At 42.0% G+C, this 16,948-nt stretch overlaps 1 protein-coding gene across 1 annotated transcript in view; it reads right to left on the minus strand.

Annotated features, from left to right (window-relative positions):
• Window positions 1-16,948, minus strand: part of LOC144598635 (cilia- and flagella-associated protein 47-like) — a 426,611-nt gene that overhangs the window by 260,651 nt on the left and 149,012 nt on the right. The window contains exon 41 of the mRNA XM_078408845.1: window positions 14,743-14,856. Within this exon, the coding sequence (XP_078264971.1) occupies window positions 14,743-14,856 (114 nt within the window). The remainder of the gene's footprint in view (window positions 1-14,742; window positions 14,857-16,948) is intronic.

Consider the following 16,948-nt stretch of genomic DNA (forward strand, 5'->3'; position numbering starts at 1 on the left):
TGTTTGAACTGCTTTGGGAAAGGGTTTCACAGCTTTTATTAGTTATTTATTTGTATTATTATAAGTAATGGAAGTAAACATAAATGAAATAAAGATTAAATTGCTGTTCAACAACGAATAAAATCCCTAAATGGTTACTACATAAGGATTTTTTTTTCCACAGACCAAATGTCAATCTTTGGAATGTGGCTCAAAATTCCTAATTACAGTTATCTTATCCAGCCATTGTATACTTGTATGTTGCAATTCAGAAAGATACCGCTCAGCCCATCAGGTCCATACTGTCTCCTGGTCATCAGGTCAATTCTATCTCATTCTTCCTCTTATCTCCATGCAACCTATTATTTTTTTAGTTCAGTACAAAAAACCCACAGGAACAAGCATTGTGACCATTTAACAGTTAATCACAGGAGATCAATTACACAGAACTGGAATAGTGATACATAATTCCTGGGATTGCTAGTGTGACCAAGGGGAGTGTGAGTTATCTTAGCCTCTGCAGAAATAGAGGTGAGGAATTGCAATCTGACCAAGGATGGATCTGGGAATGATTTTTACATTGGCTAAGGTTTCTAGAATTAGGAATCACAAAATCAAAATATTTGGTATTGCAGTAATAACTGACTCAGCCACAGAAAAGTTATATTAATTCATTTTAAAGGGATATCGTTTGCTTTGGAGAAGTGAGGTGTGGGTGTAAGTTCAGAGAGAGCATCTGGAGTATTGTGACTGAAAATAGGAATATTTAGGTTAAAAGATCAGGAAGTGAGGAGCAATTTCTTCAGTCAGAGGGTCAAGAATCTTTGGAATTCTCTTCCCCTGGGGGCTGTGGAAGCATTCAAAGCAGACCTCTATAGGTTTCTGGATACTTGAACCAAATGGAGAGGACAATTCATCACAGCGCCTGATCTGAGCACCAAATGTCTACAAGTCCTTCTTCAAAAGAAGGATTCATCAACATCATCAGTGCATATGCACCAACTCTGTGCCATGGCTGAAGACAAGGACCAATTCTATAACATTATGCATGACACTTAGAAGTGCATCCCAAATGGAGAGAAGGTATTCCTTTGCGATGATTCAAATGCTTGTGTGGGCGCAAACAGAATCATGACCAAATTGCCTCGGCCATTATGGTGTTGGAAAGATGAATGAGAAGGACAGCAATTGCTGGAATGATGTGCACAAAATGAACTGCATCACAAACACTTTTTTCCTGAGCAGGCACCACCACAAAGTGTCCTGGCATCACTCCCACTCTGATTACTGGAACCAACTCGGTCTATTCATCACATCCAGTCCTGTGTAATTGATCAAGAAAAGATCTGCCATGTGTTGTCCACACTCAAACTTATCATGGTACAGATTACCACACTGGCCACTCACTCATCAAGAGCAAGATGAAGCTACTTCCACGCAAGATACATACGTCAAAATAGAAAGGCCAGTCCCTATCAACATCTCCAATAACGTGAGTGAACATCAACATTTCTCAGAACTGCTCACCCAAGCGCTCTCAATCCTGGACCCTCCAAGGAATGTTAACAATCTCTGGAAATTGCTGAAATCGGTCATCTGAGGCAGCATCACTTGCCGTCAGAAAAGCCTGAGAATGCAGACTGGTTTGATGCATATTTAAATGAAATGTTACCCATCATTGAAGCTCAATGCACCTTGCACATGACATACAACCGAACCCAATATGCAAAAAGGTCTAAAGTTCGCAAAAGTAGCCACATTGAGAGCAGCAAACCATTATGCAAACAGATACTGGACTAAATTGTGAGAAGAAATGCAAGGTGCAAGCAACTGTGGAAACCCACGTGACAGGTACAATGCATAAACCGAGCAATAGGGTCAACTGTCTCCAAGATTGCTCCTTTGAAATATGCAAATGGCACCATCAATAGTGACAAAAGGAAGCAGACAGATCGCTTGGTCAAACACTGATTTCAGCTATATTCATGGGAGGTTGACGTTACCACAGCATGCCAGTGATGAGTGAGATCAATGATGAACCACCCCTGCTTGAACTGGATAAAGCCATCAGTCCCCTGGAAGGCTCCAGGACAGAATGGCACATCTGCTGAACCTCATTAGTATAGAAACTGTCAACGCTTACCATACTGCACACCCTTCGTCTGTTTTGCTGGAGAGCGGGTGGTGTTCCTCAAGACATGTGTAACGCCAACATTGTCATGCTGTACACAAACAAGGGAGATCGCAGCAAATTCAACAACTACAGGGACATTGCACTTCTGAGTGTTACAGGAAAGGCCTTTGACAGAATGATCCTGCAAAGACTTCATAGACTCAATGACCAGATATACTTTGAGGGGCAATGCAGTTTCTGCTGAGGTAGATCTACAAGCGTCATCATCTTGGCCCAGGGTCAAATTCAAGAAAAATGCAGAGAGCAGCCAACCCCACAAAACATCATCTTTGTCGGTCTCACGAAAGCTTTTGATTCTGTCAGCAGACATGGCCTCTACCAGGTACTGGAGAAGATTGGATGTTCTAAGCCTCATTCAGTCCATCCATGAGAATGTGCTAGCACAGTGCAATTTGATGACGCTACGTCAGACAGTTTCCCCATGAGAAGTGGAAGGAGGCAAGGCTGTGTCCTAGTTCCCACTCTGTTCTGTCCTTTGCCTTCCACATCGAAGGTGTGTCTCTTCACACCGGATGCGACAGAAAGCTCTTCAATCTAGCAAGATTGAAAGCCAAGGCGAAGATGAGAACTGTGCTTAAAAATACTCCTGTATGCTGATGATGCTGCACTTAATGCCCTAACAGAAGGACTCTCGGGACTGATGGACAGACTGTCTCATGCTTACAATGAATATCGACTAACCATCAGCGTTAAGAAGATTGTTGTCATGGTTCGGAGCACTTCACTCCCCGCTGAAATCACCCTAAATACCACTCTTCTAGAAACTGTCAACAATTTCATCTACCTAGGATCTACGGTGACTGATAGCCTCTCTCTGGATGAGGAAATCAATTCACATATAGGAAAGGCAAACCATCTGTTTGAGCCAGTGCAAGCTGGACAAAATACAGTACATGCTGCCAGTTCATTATCAGGAATTCTGCCTTCATCCAACATTAACCACAAAGGCACCTTAGGGAGACTAACCAAGCAGGCATGCAAGAACGGGACACTCATAATCAAGACCGAGATGACAGTCTACAAAGCATGCGTCTTGAGCACATTACTGTACAACAGTGGACGACTTACCCACATCAAGAACGGAAACTGAATAATTTTCATTTCCACTGTCTTTGTCGCATCCTGGGAGTTTCTTGGCAGGAACAATCACCAATGAATCTGTCCCCTTCCTGACCAACGCGCCTAACATCCCTGCGATCCTCCAGCAGAACACCTCTGCTGGCTTGGACGTACACAGGATGGAAAATAGATGCATCCCCAAAGATGTGCTATATGGGGAGGTCGCCAATGCACAGGGGATAAGAGGAAGACCAAGACTTCACGACAAGAAGACGATCAAAAGAGATTTGGCAAATTTTAACATTGACACTGAAAACTGGGATGTGGCTGTTGAGAACCAGGGGAGGTGGAGAAAGAAGGTCCAAGCAGGTAGGAAGCATTATAACAGCATATGGTTCAAGACTCTGGAGGCCAGTTGCCAATGCCACAAAATGATCAATGGCAATAGCAACACATTTACCAATCCAACTGCCAGAACCAACTTTGCCAGTGGAAGCTGTGGGTGGGGCTGCCTGCCAAGGATAGGCCTAGTTAGCCACAGCAAGAAATGCAACCATACATGAAACATTCTCCCTTCCAAACAGGACAACATCAAAGCCATGCCATCACCTCTCGCAGATGGACCAGTGCCAACGACCCAGTCAACCTAGTGCAAGCAGGACAAAACATATGCTGCCAGTTCATGATCATCATTTCAGCCATCACTCAAACATTAACCACAAAGGAATTATCTATTTTCATGAGCAGCTGACACCATATTTTTCATCTTATTAAAAAAAATTGTGGCCATTCAGCCCAACAAATCTATGCCTGCTCTCAGAGTGATCCCATTCCCAGTAACCTATTATATCTCACACAAGGCAATTTTACCCTCATTCACCGACCTACATTAGGATTTAACCTTGTCAGGCAAAAACACAGATTTAAAATTAGAAGATATTTTTAATAGCGCAAGGACATATTAATGGAGCCAAGCATGGGTTAGACTGTGCAGGTCCTTGGAGCTTTGTGACAGCCAAAGATGACTATGCATGAGAATGGGCACAAAGATTTACTGATGTAGTAAATTATATCTTAGCACACTAGCATCCAGGAAATCCACCAGGCAAATGCTGAATTAGCTGTGGAAGGAGTAAACTTCAAAAGGAATTAAGTTGTAAAACATCAATGCATTACAGAAAAGTCCAATTGTATCATACAGATGTTCAAGATTAGTAAACAAATATTTGAAAAGTATGGGACCCGCAACAATTGTTATCCACTTAACACCATTCCGTGGTTGACATCCACAGTTTTCACACTATATCTGCTATTCATCCTTGGCAGCACTTTCAACAAAATGGGTATAGCTGATGACATCCCGATTTGTCAGGAAGCAAGTCCATGTGTACTCGCTGCCTGCTGCAGTCAAGATAAAGAAAAAAGAGAGAAAATCAACTCTCCGACAGCAGAGACTGGTGCTGTCTGGTAAAATGTTAACACTGCAGATGTGCTGTGCAGTCTCTTGGTAGGATCTGGAACCACAGAGACTGATGGCCATTAGATTTTCTATAATGACTGTCAGTGCACCTCTATCTGTGCTCCTGATGCAATGCTGCTGACAATTGACAGATATTGTCTTCAGAGAAATAGTATCTGTCAGAAAATTGCTTCCTAAACATTATTTCAAACCACTGCTAAGCAAACGATGGATGCCACAATGATATATATATTGACCCACACCTTTCTCACTTTGATCATGATGCCGTGCGGACTGAAATGTTGCCTGTGGCATGTTGGCGATTCAATCTGCTTGAGGCATATAATGGGGCAAATAGAAACAATATCTAATAACATAGTTGGTGTATGTCAGCTGGAAAATTTCCACTTTGGCCAGAATACGATGCCAGGCAATGAAGCAGAAAGGGAAATTCATGAATACAAAGTCATTTCACGCAGTGATAGAATAACTAAAGATAACTTTGGAAAATAAGAAAGTGGAATCAATGTCTAAAATTTCAGAGAAAAGAGGAAAAGAATGGGAAAGATTTCAGAACAAATAACAATGGTTAAGTTATTTCATGCTGACTGAATAATCTCCTCAAATATCTGCTCAGTGGTTAATAGATTCCCAATTTTTCCTTGTGAGAGTAGGCTATTGTCCTTAGGGCAGGGTGAAGTTCAAAAGATTGACATTCAATATTAATGAGAGATGCATAACCTCTGACAGACTAAATTCTATGAGTGTGCTTCTGTTGGCTACAGACCCTGAAACTGGAGAATGGACACACAAAGAAATGCAGATGCTAAAATCTTGAACAAATCACAAAGTTCTGGAGTAACTCAGCAGGTCAAGCAGCATTTGTAGAGGAAGTGGGTAGGCGGTTTCAGGTTATGACTTGGCTTCAGACTGATTGTAGTGGGGGGAGAAAGCAGGAAAAGAAGTGGGAGTGGATCAAAGCCTGGTGAGTGATAGGTGGAGACAGATGAGGTAGGTTTGATTGGCAGATGGGTGGAGTAAGTGACAAAAGCTGGAGATGAGAAGGAAACATAAAGGTGCCAGGCAAGGAATGAAGAGGAGTGAAATGTAAAAACTGAACAAAGAATATAGGTAGAAGATGAAGGGAGAGAGAAGGGGGGGGGGAGAGGGATGGCATAGAGGGGGAAATGGATGTGCACTGGAATGGCAGAACACACAAATTACTCTTAAATTCTCTTACGTTACTGTTATATGTTGGAAGGAAGTTTAACTGGAATACTTTGAGGGATAAAATAAGGTGCCACTATCTCCTTCCTCAGTTATGGGGCCCAAAACTGCTCACAATATTTCAAATGTGGCCTATCTATTGTCTATTGTCTGTCCAGTGCCTTATAAAGCCTTAGCATTACATCCTTGCCTTTATATTCTGGTCCTCTTGAAAAGAATGCTAGATTGCATTTTCCTTCCTTACAACTGACTCAACCTGAAAATTAACCTTTTGGCAATCCTGCACTCCCAAGTCCCTTTGACCTCCGATTTCTGAATTCTCTCCCCATTGAGAAAATAAGCTACACTTTTATTCCTTCCACCAAGTGAAAGGCAAAACATGTGATGAAAGGCGATATATAATGAGGCTAGAAAAGAAATAAAATATGGATCAAAATGAAGCTGAAAATCGTAAAAGCAGAATTATTACCAGCAGCTGCTCTCTGCACTCAATCATAAGCAACGTCGTGTCAAGAGTGCACATATTCTGTTTATTTTGGTTTTTGTCTGGATCCTTTCCTCCACTATAGTAAAAATAACTGCAGATGCTGGCTTAAATCGAAAGTAGACACAAAATGCTGGAGTAACTCAGCTGCTCAGGCAGCATTTCAGGAGAGAAGGAATGGGTGACGTTTCGGGTCGAGACCCTTCTTCAGTCTGAACCCTTTACGTCACCCATTCCTTCTCTCCCGAGATCCTTTCCTCCACTGTTCATCCCATTCTTTGTTCATGCATGGACCAAATAGCCAAATTCCACAGATAAGGTGAAAAGGACTGCCATTAGCATGAACGTAGTCTGATAAATGTGGCATCAAAGAGGGAAACACTCCAATATCTGGAGACTTACCTTTCATAACATCAACACCAAGTGAGATTGATTAGTAGGACTAGATGTTACAATCCCTAAGATTTGCACTACAATTGACTGGTGTTGTTCTTGGGGGTGACCACTAGGTGATGTTGCTATCATTCAGACACATCTTCAGTTGTGTACCTCAACGTCACTGGGTGTTTCGGCCTTTTATCACAAGTGAGAAGCTAATTATCCTTAATGTTTAATGACATTATGTCATGATTCTGCAGTCTGAAGTTGGGACCCGACCCGAAAAGTGATCAGCCTATTTCACTCCACAGATGCTGCGTAACCTGCTATGTCTCCTCCAGCCTTTTGATTTATGCCACGATTCTCCCCCGGGAAGTAGACGATATGAGGAAGTTTACCAATCACCAGCAACTCAATTGAGCAAACCGCATGAATATTGTGATACTGTGGCTAAAAGACAGGTCAGTGTCTGGTTATCCTGCAACAGCTCACCCATGAACCTCACCTCTGTGAAAGCAGTCTTTTACCCAGGATAGGGGAATCAAAAACCAGAGAACATAGGCTTAAGATGAGAGAGGCAAGATATAATAGGAACATGAGTGGCAACTTTTTCACTCAGAGGGTGGTGGATATATGGGGAGACAGCTGAGATAGGCACTATAACAGGATTTAAAAGACACGGACAGATACATGGATAGGAAAGGTGTGGATGGAAATGGGCCAATCACCAGCAAATGGGAATAGCTTGGGGCATCTGGGTCAGCAAGGATAAGCTGCGCAAAAGGACCTGCTTCCGTGCCGTTTGACCCTATGGCTCTAACCCCCAAAAGCATTTCCACCATTGATAAGCAAGATTGCCTCTTTCCATCTTTTTTATCTTTCTTAAAATCCTCACCTTAAAACCTACTTCTTTAATCAATCTCTCACCTGTCCATCCTAATATGTATGTGGTTTAATTTAAAATATTGTTTGGTATTGCCCTGATTTCTTGAATGTTTGGAATAGGTGTAAATTGTCCCTACTGAGGGGAGGCTGGCTGGTGCAGTGGGCCTAAGGATCTGTTTCTGCGCTGTATCTCTAAACTAAACTAAAAGTACATAAATGCATGTTATACAAGCGAACATCAATCTATTTCAACCAATATGAAATAAACCAAAAATGACAGAGATCTCAGTGGTGGTTTGTGCACCATCGGCCCATCACCTGTTCCTCAGAAGCATGCTGCAGAACTGTGACTGTAAATATAAGAAAATAACTGCAGATGCTGGTACAAATCGAAGGTGTTTATTCACAAAATGCTGGAGTAACTCAGCAGGTCAGGCAGCATCTCAGGAGAGAAGGAATGGGTGACGTTGCGAGTCGAGACCCTTCAGTCTGAAGAAGGGTCTCGACCCGAAACGTCACCCATTCCTTCTCTCCTGAGATGCTGCCTGACCTGCCGCGTTACTCCAGCATTTTGTGACTGTAAATATAGTGCTTATGACCATTTTGACCCATTTTCCATTTAAAATGAATACAGTTAAATACACCATGCAGTCCTCGTGCTATTCCGCTTTGTATGAACATTAAAAGTAAATAAGGGATAGTTCAGAATGAAAAAGGTAGTTCTCTTGACAACTATTCAGACTGATTAACAATGGAGTTGACAGTTAGTTAGCTGCACTGTCAGCCTTGCTTCCTAAAGTCATCTGCTACTTGTAGATAATGAGGGCAACTAAATGAAGCATTTCTTGTTGAATGATTGAAAGCTTCATGGTAAAACCTCATTGATTCTTTTAAGCAGATTAACCTTTAAAATGACAAAAAAAAACACACACAATTAATTTTAAAATGGTTTTAACTGTTGAGATTATTGATTCTTTGCTGTGGATGCAATTCTTTTTATGAAATATCCAGCCAGATTCTGATTATATCATAATAACACAATTGAAATGTTATTCTAAGGTCAGCACAGCAAAGCTGATGTGGCCTCACATTAGATCAGCCAGCCAGAACAGAAGAAACCAAAAAGATATATGAGCTTTAGTCTCTGATTCTTCCCTGTCAGGCTTTGAGGAAAACTTGGGGCTTCCCCTAAATTCAGATTCCGTCCTCCTTCCTTAACAATGAAGATGTCCCAAATACTCACTCCATTCCAACAATTGTTGGCAAGACTGGTAGTCCAACATCAATATACTATTTTCTAATTACAGGCAGAAAAAAAGTCAAATCAATGCAGAGGTTGGCCAGCAACCTCAAATGACATACGAGCAAATAATCTCCAAACACCCCATTAGTCCTTTAAGTAATAATGCTGAAGGATCCTATGTGGTGGGTAGATCAGATGACAAGTCTGCAATTGGGACAGATCAATGTCATAATAAAGGCTTCCAAAAAAATTATCCTAATTTGAATATTTTATTCATCATTTTAAATAGTTTGGAAATGTGCCCCAGACTCCTATAGAGCAGCCTGTGATCTCACATAGCAGGTGGTACACACCCAGTTTGTACTGAGTGACCTCTGTGAAATGTGCTCAGGGAGTTGGCGTTTGCCTTGCAGTTGAAAATAACAACTGCACTCTTGGATTTATACCCCATATCCTTATTCAAAGATAAACTATAATCCTTCCTTGTCATCATGCCTCGCTGAATCAATAGTAGCAAAATAACGGATAATTTGCTTCTGTTTTGTCTGTGCGATTCTGGGCAAATCAAAAGAGTTGCCTGCATCCGTACATACATCCAAACATAAACTTCATTATAATTCATTCCATGTGAAACATATTTTTCTGATTTGTGAAAAAAGATACTGAAAAACATGGAGGATCCTTCCGCCTGAGTAAAATAAGAAGAGCCTGTTTCCAATGGCAAAAGAGCACACAATCAGAAAGCATAGATTTTAGGTGCTTGACAAATGAACCATCTCACTGTTGAGTTTACTTAGAAGAAAATACAACTTTATTTCTGTTGAACTTCCAAATAGAGTCCTATTGGAGGATTGTCTATGGTTGGGTTATCTACACATTAGATAGAGGCTTTCCAATACACAAAGTTACCATCGTATTAAAGATGGGGGGGAAGCAATCTGCACCCATAAAAGAAAATTACTTTGACAGCAGTCGAAGTAACATCCCAAAGCAGGAACTATCAACCTGCTTCAAAATTTTCAAAACACTGAGTGGTTCTGATTGTTAAATCTTTCTGGAAAGATATTTTCAAAGGAAAGTAGAACAAAGAGTTTAAATTATCAAAACATACAAGTTAAGAATAAATTATTCAAATGACAAGCCATTAATTTGTAACTATCTACCAGCTGCCATTCTGGTTTCCAAATGTTTCTTCTCACCTCAGTTTCAAATGGCCTCCCCTTTATTCTTAGACTGTGGCCCCTGGTTCTGGACTCCCCCAACATTGGGAACATTTTTCCTGCATCTAGCTTGTCCAGTCCTTTTATAATTTTATAGGTCTCTATAAGATTCCCTCTCATCCTTCTAAACTCCAGTGAATACAAGCCCAGTCTTTCCAATCTTTCCTCATATGACAGTCCCGCCATCCCGGGGATTAACCTCGTGAACCTAAGCTGTACTGCCTCAATAGCAAGAATGTCCTTCCTCAAATTCGGAGACCAAAACTGCACACAATACTCTAGATGTGGCCTCACCAGGGCCCTATACAACTGCGGAAGGACCTCTTTACTCCTAAACTCAAATCTTCTCCTTATGAAGGCCAACATGCCATTAACTTTCTTCACTGCCTGCACGCTTACTTTCAGTGACTAGTGTACAAGGACACCCATTTCTCATTGCTCTTCCCCTTTACCTAATCTGATACCATTGAGATAATAATCTGCCTCCTTGTTTTTGCCGCCAAAGTGGATAACCTCACATTTATCTACATTATTATACTGCATCTGCCATGCATCTATGTGCCCACTCACTCAATCTGTCCAAGTCACCCTGCAACCTCCTAACACCCTCTTCGTAGTTCACACTGCCACCCAGCTTTGTGTCATCTGCAAACTTGCTACTGTTACTTCTACTTCCATCATCCAAATCATTAATATATATTGTAAATCGTTGCGGCCCCAACACCCCAGTGGCATGCGGCACTCCACTCTCCACTGCCTGCCATTCCTAAAACGGGTCCTTTATATTGTACTGATTGATAAAATCACCTCTGAGATAACTATAATATTCATGCTGAAATATTTAAGGTTTTTCTTGCATATTTTCTTATAATATACCAGTCACACTTCTTAAAGTTATTTTCAAAAATGAACCTAGCATACCCAGTTTTTATCACAATTCCTTGTTTTCCCCATTGGGTAATTCAACTCCTGGATTTGTTTGCTATTATACAATTATTTACTGTCAATCTAAAGTTTCTGCTTGTGATACCACTGAATCCACAGCAAATCATACAAGGCAAGTCTGATGAAAAATCATTCTGTTAAAATAATTCATTCATAAATGTAAAACTGCAACTAGAGAAAGGGTCAAATTTAAATAAATTAAAATTTATTTTGTATTATCTATCGACTGTGTGCTGATAATCTGTAACAAGGCAAGAGCTCCACATAACACATCATTTATTAAAGCAAATCAACATCCTGACAATATCAGTGGCCAATGCAACATTGAATAAAAGTCATTGAATTCAGCATCCATTCACTGCATTCCTCTAAGGAAGTATTCCTCACAGTAGGCCACTTAGGGCTATCAATATACATATTTTAGGACGTTCTTTTAGGAAGGAGATGAGGAGAAATTTCTTTAGTCAGAGGGTGGTGAATCTGTGGAATTCATTGCCACAGAAAGCTGTGGAGGCCGTCAGTGGATATTTTTAAGGCAGAGATAGATAGATTCTTGATTAGTACAGGTGTCAGAGGTTATGGGGAGAAGGCAGGAGAATGGGGGTAGGAGGGAGCGATATGATTGAATGGCGGAGTAGACTTGATGGGCCAAATGGCCTAATTCTATTCCTATTCCTTATGACTTTATCTCAATTAATTATATGCAAACATTATTTCAGAATGTTAAATATTTCCATATAAATACAATCAAAAACTATAGATGTGATCAATCTGCAGTTTTCCTGACCTTTTGTGACATTCTCAAAACCAAAGATTTCATTATCACTCCATAAGTTTCCACTTCAGAAAACTTGAATTCTGACAGATTACTTCTTCTCTTAGGACTTAAAGTTTTCTATGTCGTGTGATCCAAGTCCTGCCAAGCTATAGTTGCATCATAAAACCATCCTGAGTCTTTCACGTGGAGAAGAGGAATCAAGAACCAAGGGACATAGGTCTAACGTGAGAGGGGAAAGCTTTAATAGGGACTTGAGGGGCATGTTTTTCACACAGAGGGTGGTGGGTATATGGAACCAGTTGCCAGAAGAGGTAATTGAGACAGATTCTATAACACCATTTAAAAGGTATTTGGACAGGTACATGGATAGGAATGGTTTAGCGGGATATGGGCCAAACACAGACAAGTGGGGCAACTGATCTCCCGGTGGCCCAGCACTTTACCTCCCCCTCCCATTCCCAGTCTGACCTCTCTGTCATGGGCCTCCTCCAGTGCCATAGTGAGGCCCGCCGGAAATTGGAGGAGCAGCACCTCATATTTCGCCTGGGCAGTTTGCGGCCCGGTGGTATGAACGTCGACTTCTCCAACTTCAGATAGCTCCTCTGTCCCTCCCTTCCCCTCCTCCTTCCCAGATCTCCCTCTATCTTCCTGTCTCCACCTATATCCTTCCTTTGTCCCACCCCCGACATCAGTCTGAAGAAGGGTCTCGACCCGAAACGTCACCCATTCCTTCTCTCCCGAGATGCTGCCTGACCTGCTGAGTTACTCCAGCATTTTGTGAATAAATCAATATGTAGATGGGGCATCTTGGTCAGCATGGGCAATTTGGATTGAAGGGTGTGCTTCAGTGCTGCACGATTCTATGATCTAAATCTGTCTTTGTTGTTTACCCAGGGCTAGGATTGTCCTTTGTGGAAAATGTGAAGAGTACCCAGTATATTGGCTAACCTCATTAACATTGTTGAGTAATGTTGAACCATCCCTGGAAAGAGTGAAGCTCAATAATATTGGTTGGCATGCTAGCATTCAATACAGCTCCCACCTTCTCCCATGCACATCTATGCTCACTCTTCTTTTATTCTACAGATTCTTTTAGATCTACAGAGGACGCCATCTCTCTGGCTCTTCACACTGTCCTGACTCACCTAGAGAGACAGGGCACGTACGTGAGGATGCTATTCATAGACTATAGCTCCGCTTTCAACACGGTCATCCCCACCAAGCTCATCACCAAACTCCACCAGCTAGGCCTTAGCTCGTCATTATGTGACTGGATCCTGGACTTCCTGCTGGAACGACCGCAGGCAGTGAGAATGGGCCCGCACCTGTCCTCCACTATCACCCTGAGTACCGGCACACCACAGGGCTGTGTTCTGAGCCCCATGCTCTACTCCCTCTTCACACACGACTGTGTTCCTGCATTCGACACCAACACCATTGTCAAGTTTGCAGATGACACAACGGTGATCGGGCTGATCACCAACGGGGATGAAACAAACTATAGAGCGGAGGTGCAGAATCTGGCGGACTGGTGCTCGGATAACAACCTGTCCCTAAATACCACCAAGACCAAGGAGCTGATCATCAACTTCCGTAGGTCACATAACGGGGAATATGCCCCGATCTCTATCAACGGGGTCAGTGTGGAGAGAGTGTCCAGCTTCAAGTTTCTGGGCACTCACATTTCGGAGGACCTAACATGGTCCAATAACACTGCTGCGCTGGTCAAGAAGGCACAACAAAGACTGTTCTACTTAAGAACACTGAAAAAGTCTGGTCTACCCCAACAGCTGCTGACGACATTCTAATTAAGGGAATTAAGGGTGAGGCAAGATAAATTCAAGCTTGATTACATTCTTAACTATATGTAATATGTGCACATTTCTAACACATTGTACATTTGGTGCTTTGGTAAAGTTGTTAGCTCCAAAACATAAAGTCCAGTATCTATATACTAAAACTCTCGTTTGTTTGTTTGTTCCTGAACTACAGCCAAACCGGTACATGAGAGCACAACAATTTTAGTCCCACCTTACTCACCGTCGTCCCTTTGGTGCTAATGGAAGAAGTTTCATTGAAATCGGTGTTATATTTTTTAAGTTATTCACATTTTAAAGTTTAAATCTATCTCCGAGGGAGGGAGGAGGGTGGGAGGGAGGGATGGAGGTGGAGGGAGGGGGGCAGGGGGGTTGAGGGGGATGGAGTAGGGGAGGGGAAGAGGGGGAGGGGAGGGGGAGGGGGAGGGGGAGGGGGAGGGGGAGGGGGAGGGGGAGGGGGAGGGGGAGGGGGAGGGGGAGGGGGAGGGGGAGGGGGAGGGGGAGGGGGAGGGGGAGGGGGAGGGGGAGGGGGAGGGGGAGGGGGAGGGGGAGGGGGAGGGGGAGGGGGAGGGGGAGGGGGAGGGGGAGGGGGAGGGGGAGGGGGAGGGGGAGGGGGAGGGGGAGGGGGAGGAGGAGGGGGAGGGGGAGGGGGAGAGGGTGCTTCACCACTGCAGGAGAGGTTTGGGCCCAACGGGTCCACTTGGTCTAGTCCTTATCTAAATGCATTACCTCGTGGTATTAATCCAGAAGATGGACCGTTTATTTTGGCTAAATTTACTGTGAAATCTAATTTCAACTAAAATGGTCGCTGAAATATCAGAAATGTCCAAAGTACCCCATGGCATGAAACTGAAAAAAACAAGTAAAATTCCAGCCCATTATTGTTTTTCGGTGATTCACAATACACTGGGGTTTATTTTGCAATTTGACGAAGGATGGGATCAATTATAACTGATATTTCCCCTCTATAGTTTTGATGATTATATATAATTATTTTTTTAATTATAATACATATTTTAAATGAAATCTATCTAAATAGCATGAGAAATAATATAATTTAGGTTTGAAACTTACTCAGGTTTTGCATTCCATTTTTGACTTTGCGTCTTCAGTTTGGTAAGCAAGGTTACAATGCATTTAAATTCCTTAGTCTTAAAAAGATCATTGTGGTGCTCCATTAAAATCACCCTAGGGAAAATAAAACAATGTAAAATACTCAAAATCATCTCTATGCTGTCTCGATACCTTAAAAAGATCCATGTCAAAAACAATGAATTTCCATGGGAATTATTCGCAACAACTTTGCAGAAAAGTTAAAAAAATATTGTGACCAACACATATCAACTTACAGAATTTATTCACAAAATGCTGGAGTAACTCAGCAGGTCAGGCAGCATCTCAGGAGAGAAGGAATGGGCGACGTTTCGGGTCGAGACCCTTCTTCAGACTGAACTTACAGAATTTGGTATCCAAAAATAGGTCAGGCAAAGATGCAACAACAGGATAACAACAGCCATTTCAATTGTTAGCCTCCGATGCAAACTTCAGTTGGTCCAAGGCAGTGCCCATGGCACCACTGGATGGTTGCTGTCCATTTCTGAAATTAAAATATTCCTCCACGTATTCTGTTCTGAACAGGGAAAGACTAGAGGGAATGGTGGCCTGGTCCATTGGACCGGAACAACGATGGGTATAGGGGAGTGGGCATTAGTATAGGGGAGTGGGCATTAGTATCGGGGAGTGGGCATTAGGTCCTGCAATAATAAATGGTTTGGGATTTGGGGTAGGTGCAATGCACAGAACAATTGAAACTTGCATTCATTGGATACTCAGGCAGAATACCAGTAAGCTGCAGTGCTATTTGGTGATGGTTTGGAGTAGTGGAGTGTCATTAGATGCTAAGCTTGCGTCCTTTTCAGGACGGATGATGACAGCAATGTCAACATTTGAAACGTAGATGATGGACACGGAAGAAGAAGAAGAAGATGCCCAAAGTGATATCTGACATAGAGCAGGGACAGAAACATTGAGGATCTGTGTCAATGGATCAGATTTGCATCAGGTTTGGAGGAAAGAGGGATACAGCAGATCACGGTAAATGATGTAGTACCAGGGAGACCACAGGGGATTAAAGGCAAGTAGATACCATTTGACTGGTATCTCAATTTGGCAAATGAACTAGAGAACCGTGAGGTCCCAGGAATGCACAATAATGGTGACTCCTGGGACAATGTAGCTCAAAGGCAACATTGAATGGTGAATCATGCCATGCCAAATGCTCTAATGCAGGAATTGCATCAGAAATGACTCACACTTGGAAGTGCAGGGATAAACTTCCAGAACGACACACAGCAATCCAGAAATAACTATTGTTCCATTACATCCCCCCCCCCCAAAAAAAAAGCAAATTTCAGTTGAATAACTCTGGGAAAAAAAAGTCCCAATGTGTCCCCAAACAGCCAATTTTCCAGATTTTCCCGAACTCTTCCATTGAAGTTGCAGGTGAATAAGAATAAAAAACCTCACAGAAAATCAACGTTTAAAAATGGTGCAAAATAAGGTATAGCAATCTGAAAAATATCAACAGATGTGCACTTACAGGAGGACAACGTGAGATAATGTTTTAAAGGAAAACGATGCATTATTTCCCAAAACTTACATATCTAAAGAAATAAATTATTTCTGATACAATATTCCAATGTTGCAATAACAATGCAGAAAGTGATTTTTTATTGTGTCCTCTGTATATTGCACTCAGAAAGTATTCACTTTCACTTTTTCCACATTTTGTTACGTTACAGCCTTATTTTAAAATTGATTAAATTCTTTTTTTTATCATCAATCTACACACAATACCCCATAATAAAAAAGCGAAAACAGGTGTTTAGAAATTTTTGTAAAGTAATTAAAAAGAAATAACTGGAATATCACATTTATGTATGTATTCAGACCCTTTGCTATGACACTCAAAATTGAGCTTAGGTTCATCCTGTTTCCGTTGATTATCCTTCAGATGTTTCTACAACTTGATTGGAGTCCACCAGTGGTAAATTAAATTGATTGGACATAGAAACATAGAAAATAGGTGCAGGAGTAGGCCATTCGGCCCTTCGAGCCTGCACCGCCATTCAATATGATCATGGCTGATCATCCAACTCAGTATCCCGTACTTGCCTTCTCTCCATACCCCCTGATCCTTTAGCCACAAGGGCCACATCTAACTCCCTCTTAAATATAGCCAAGAACTGGCCTCAACTACCTTCTGTGGCAGAGAATTCCA

The sequence above is a fragment of the Rhinoraja longicauda genome, chromosome 12 (genome assembly GCF_053455715.1).
Source record: "Rhinoraja longicauda isolate Sanriku21f chromosome 12, sRhiLon1.1, whole genome shotgun sequence".
Classification (NCBI taxonomy): domain Eukaryota; kingdom Metazoa; phylum Chordata; class Chondrichthyes; order Rajiformes; family Arhynchobatidae; genus Rhinoraja; species Rhinoraja longicauda.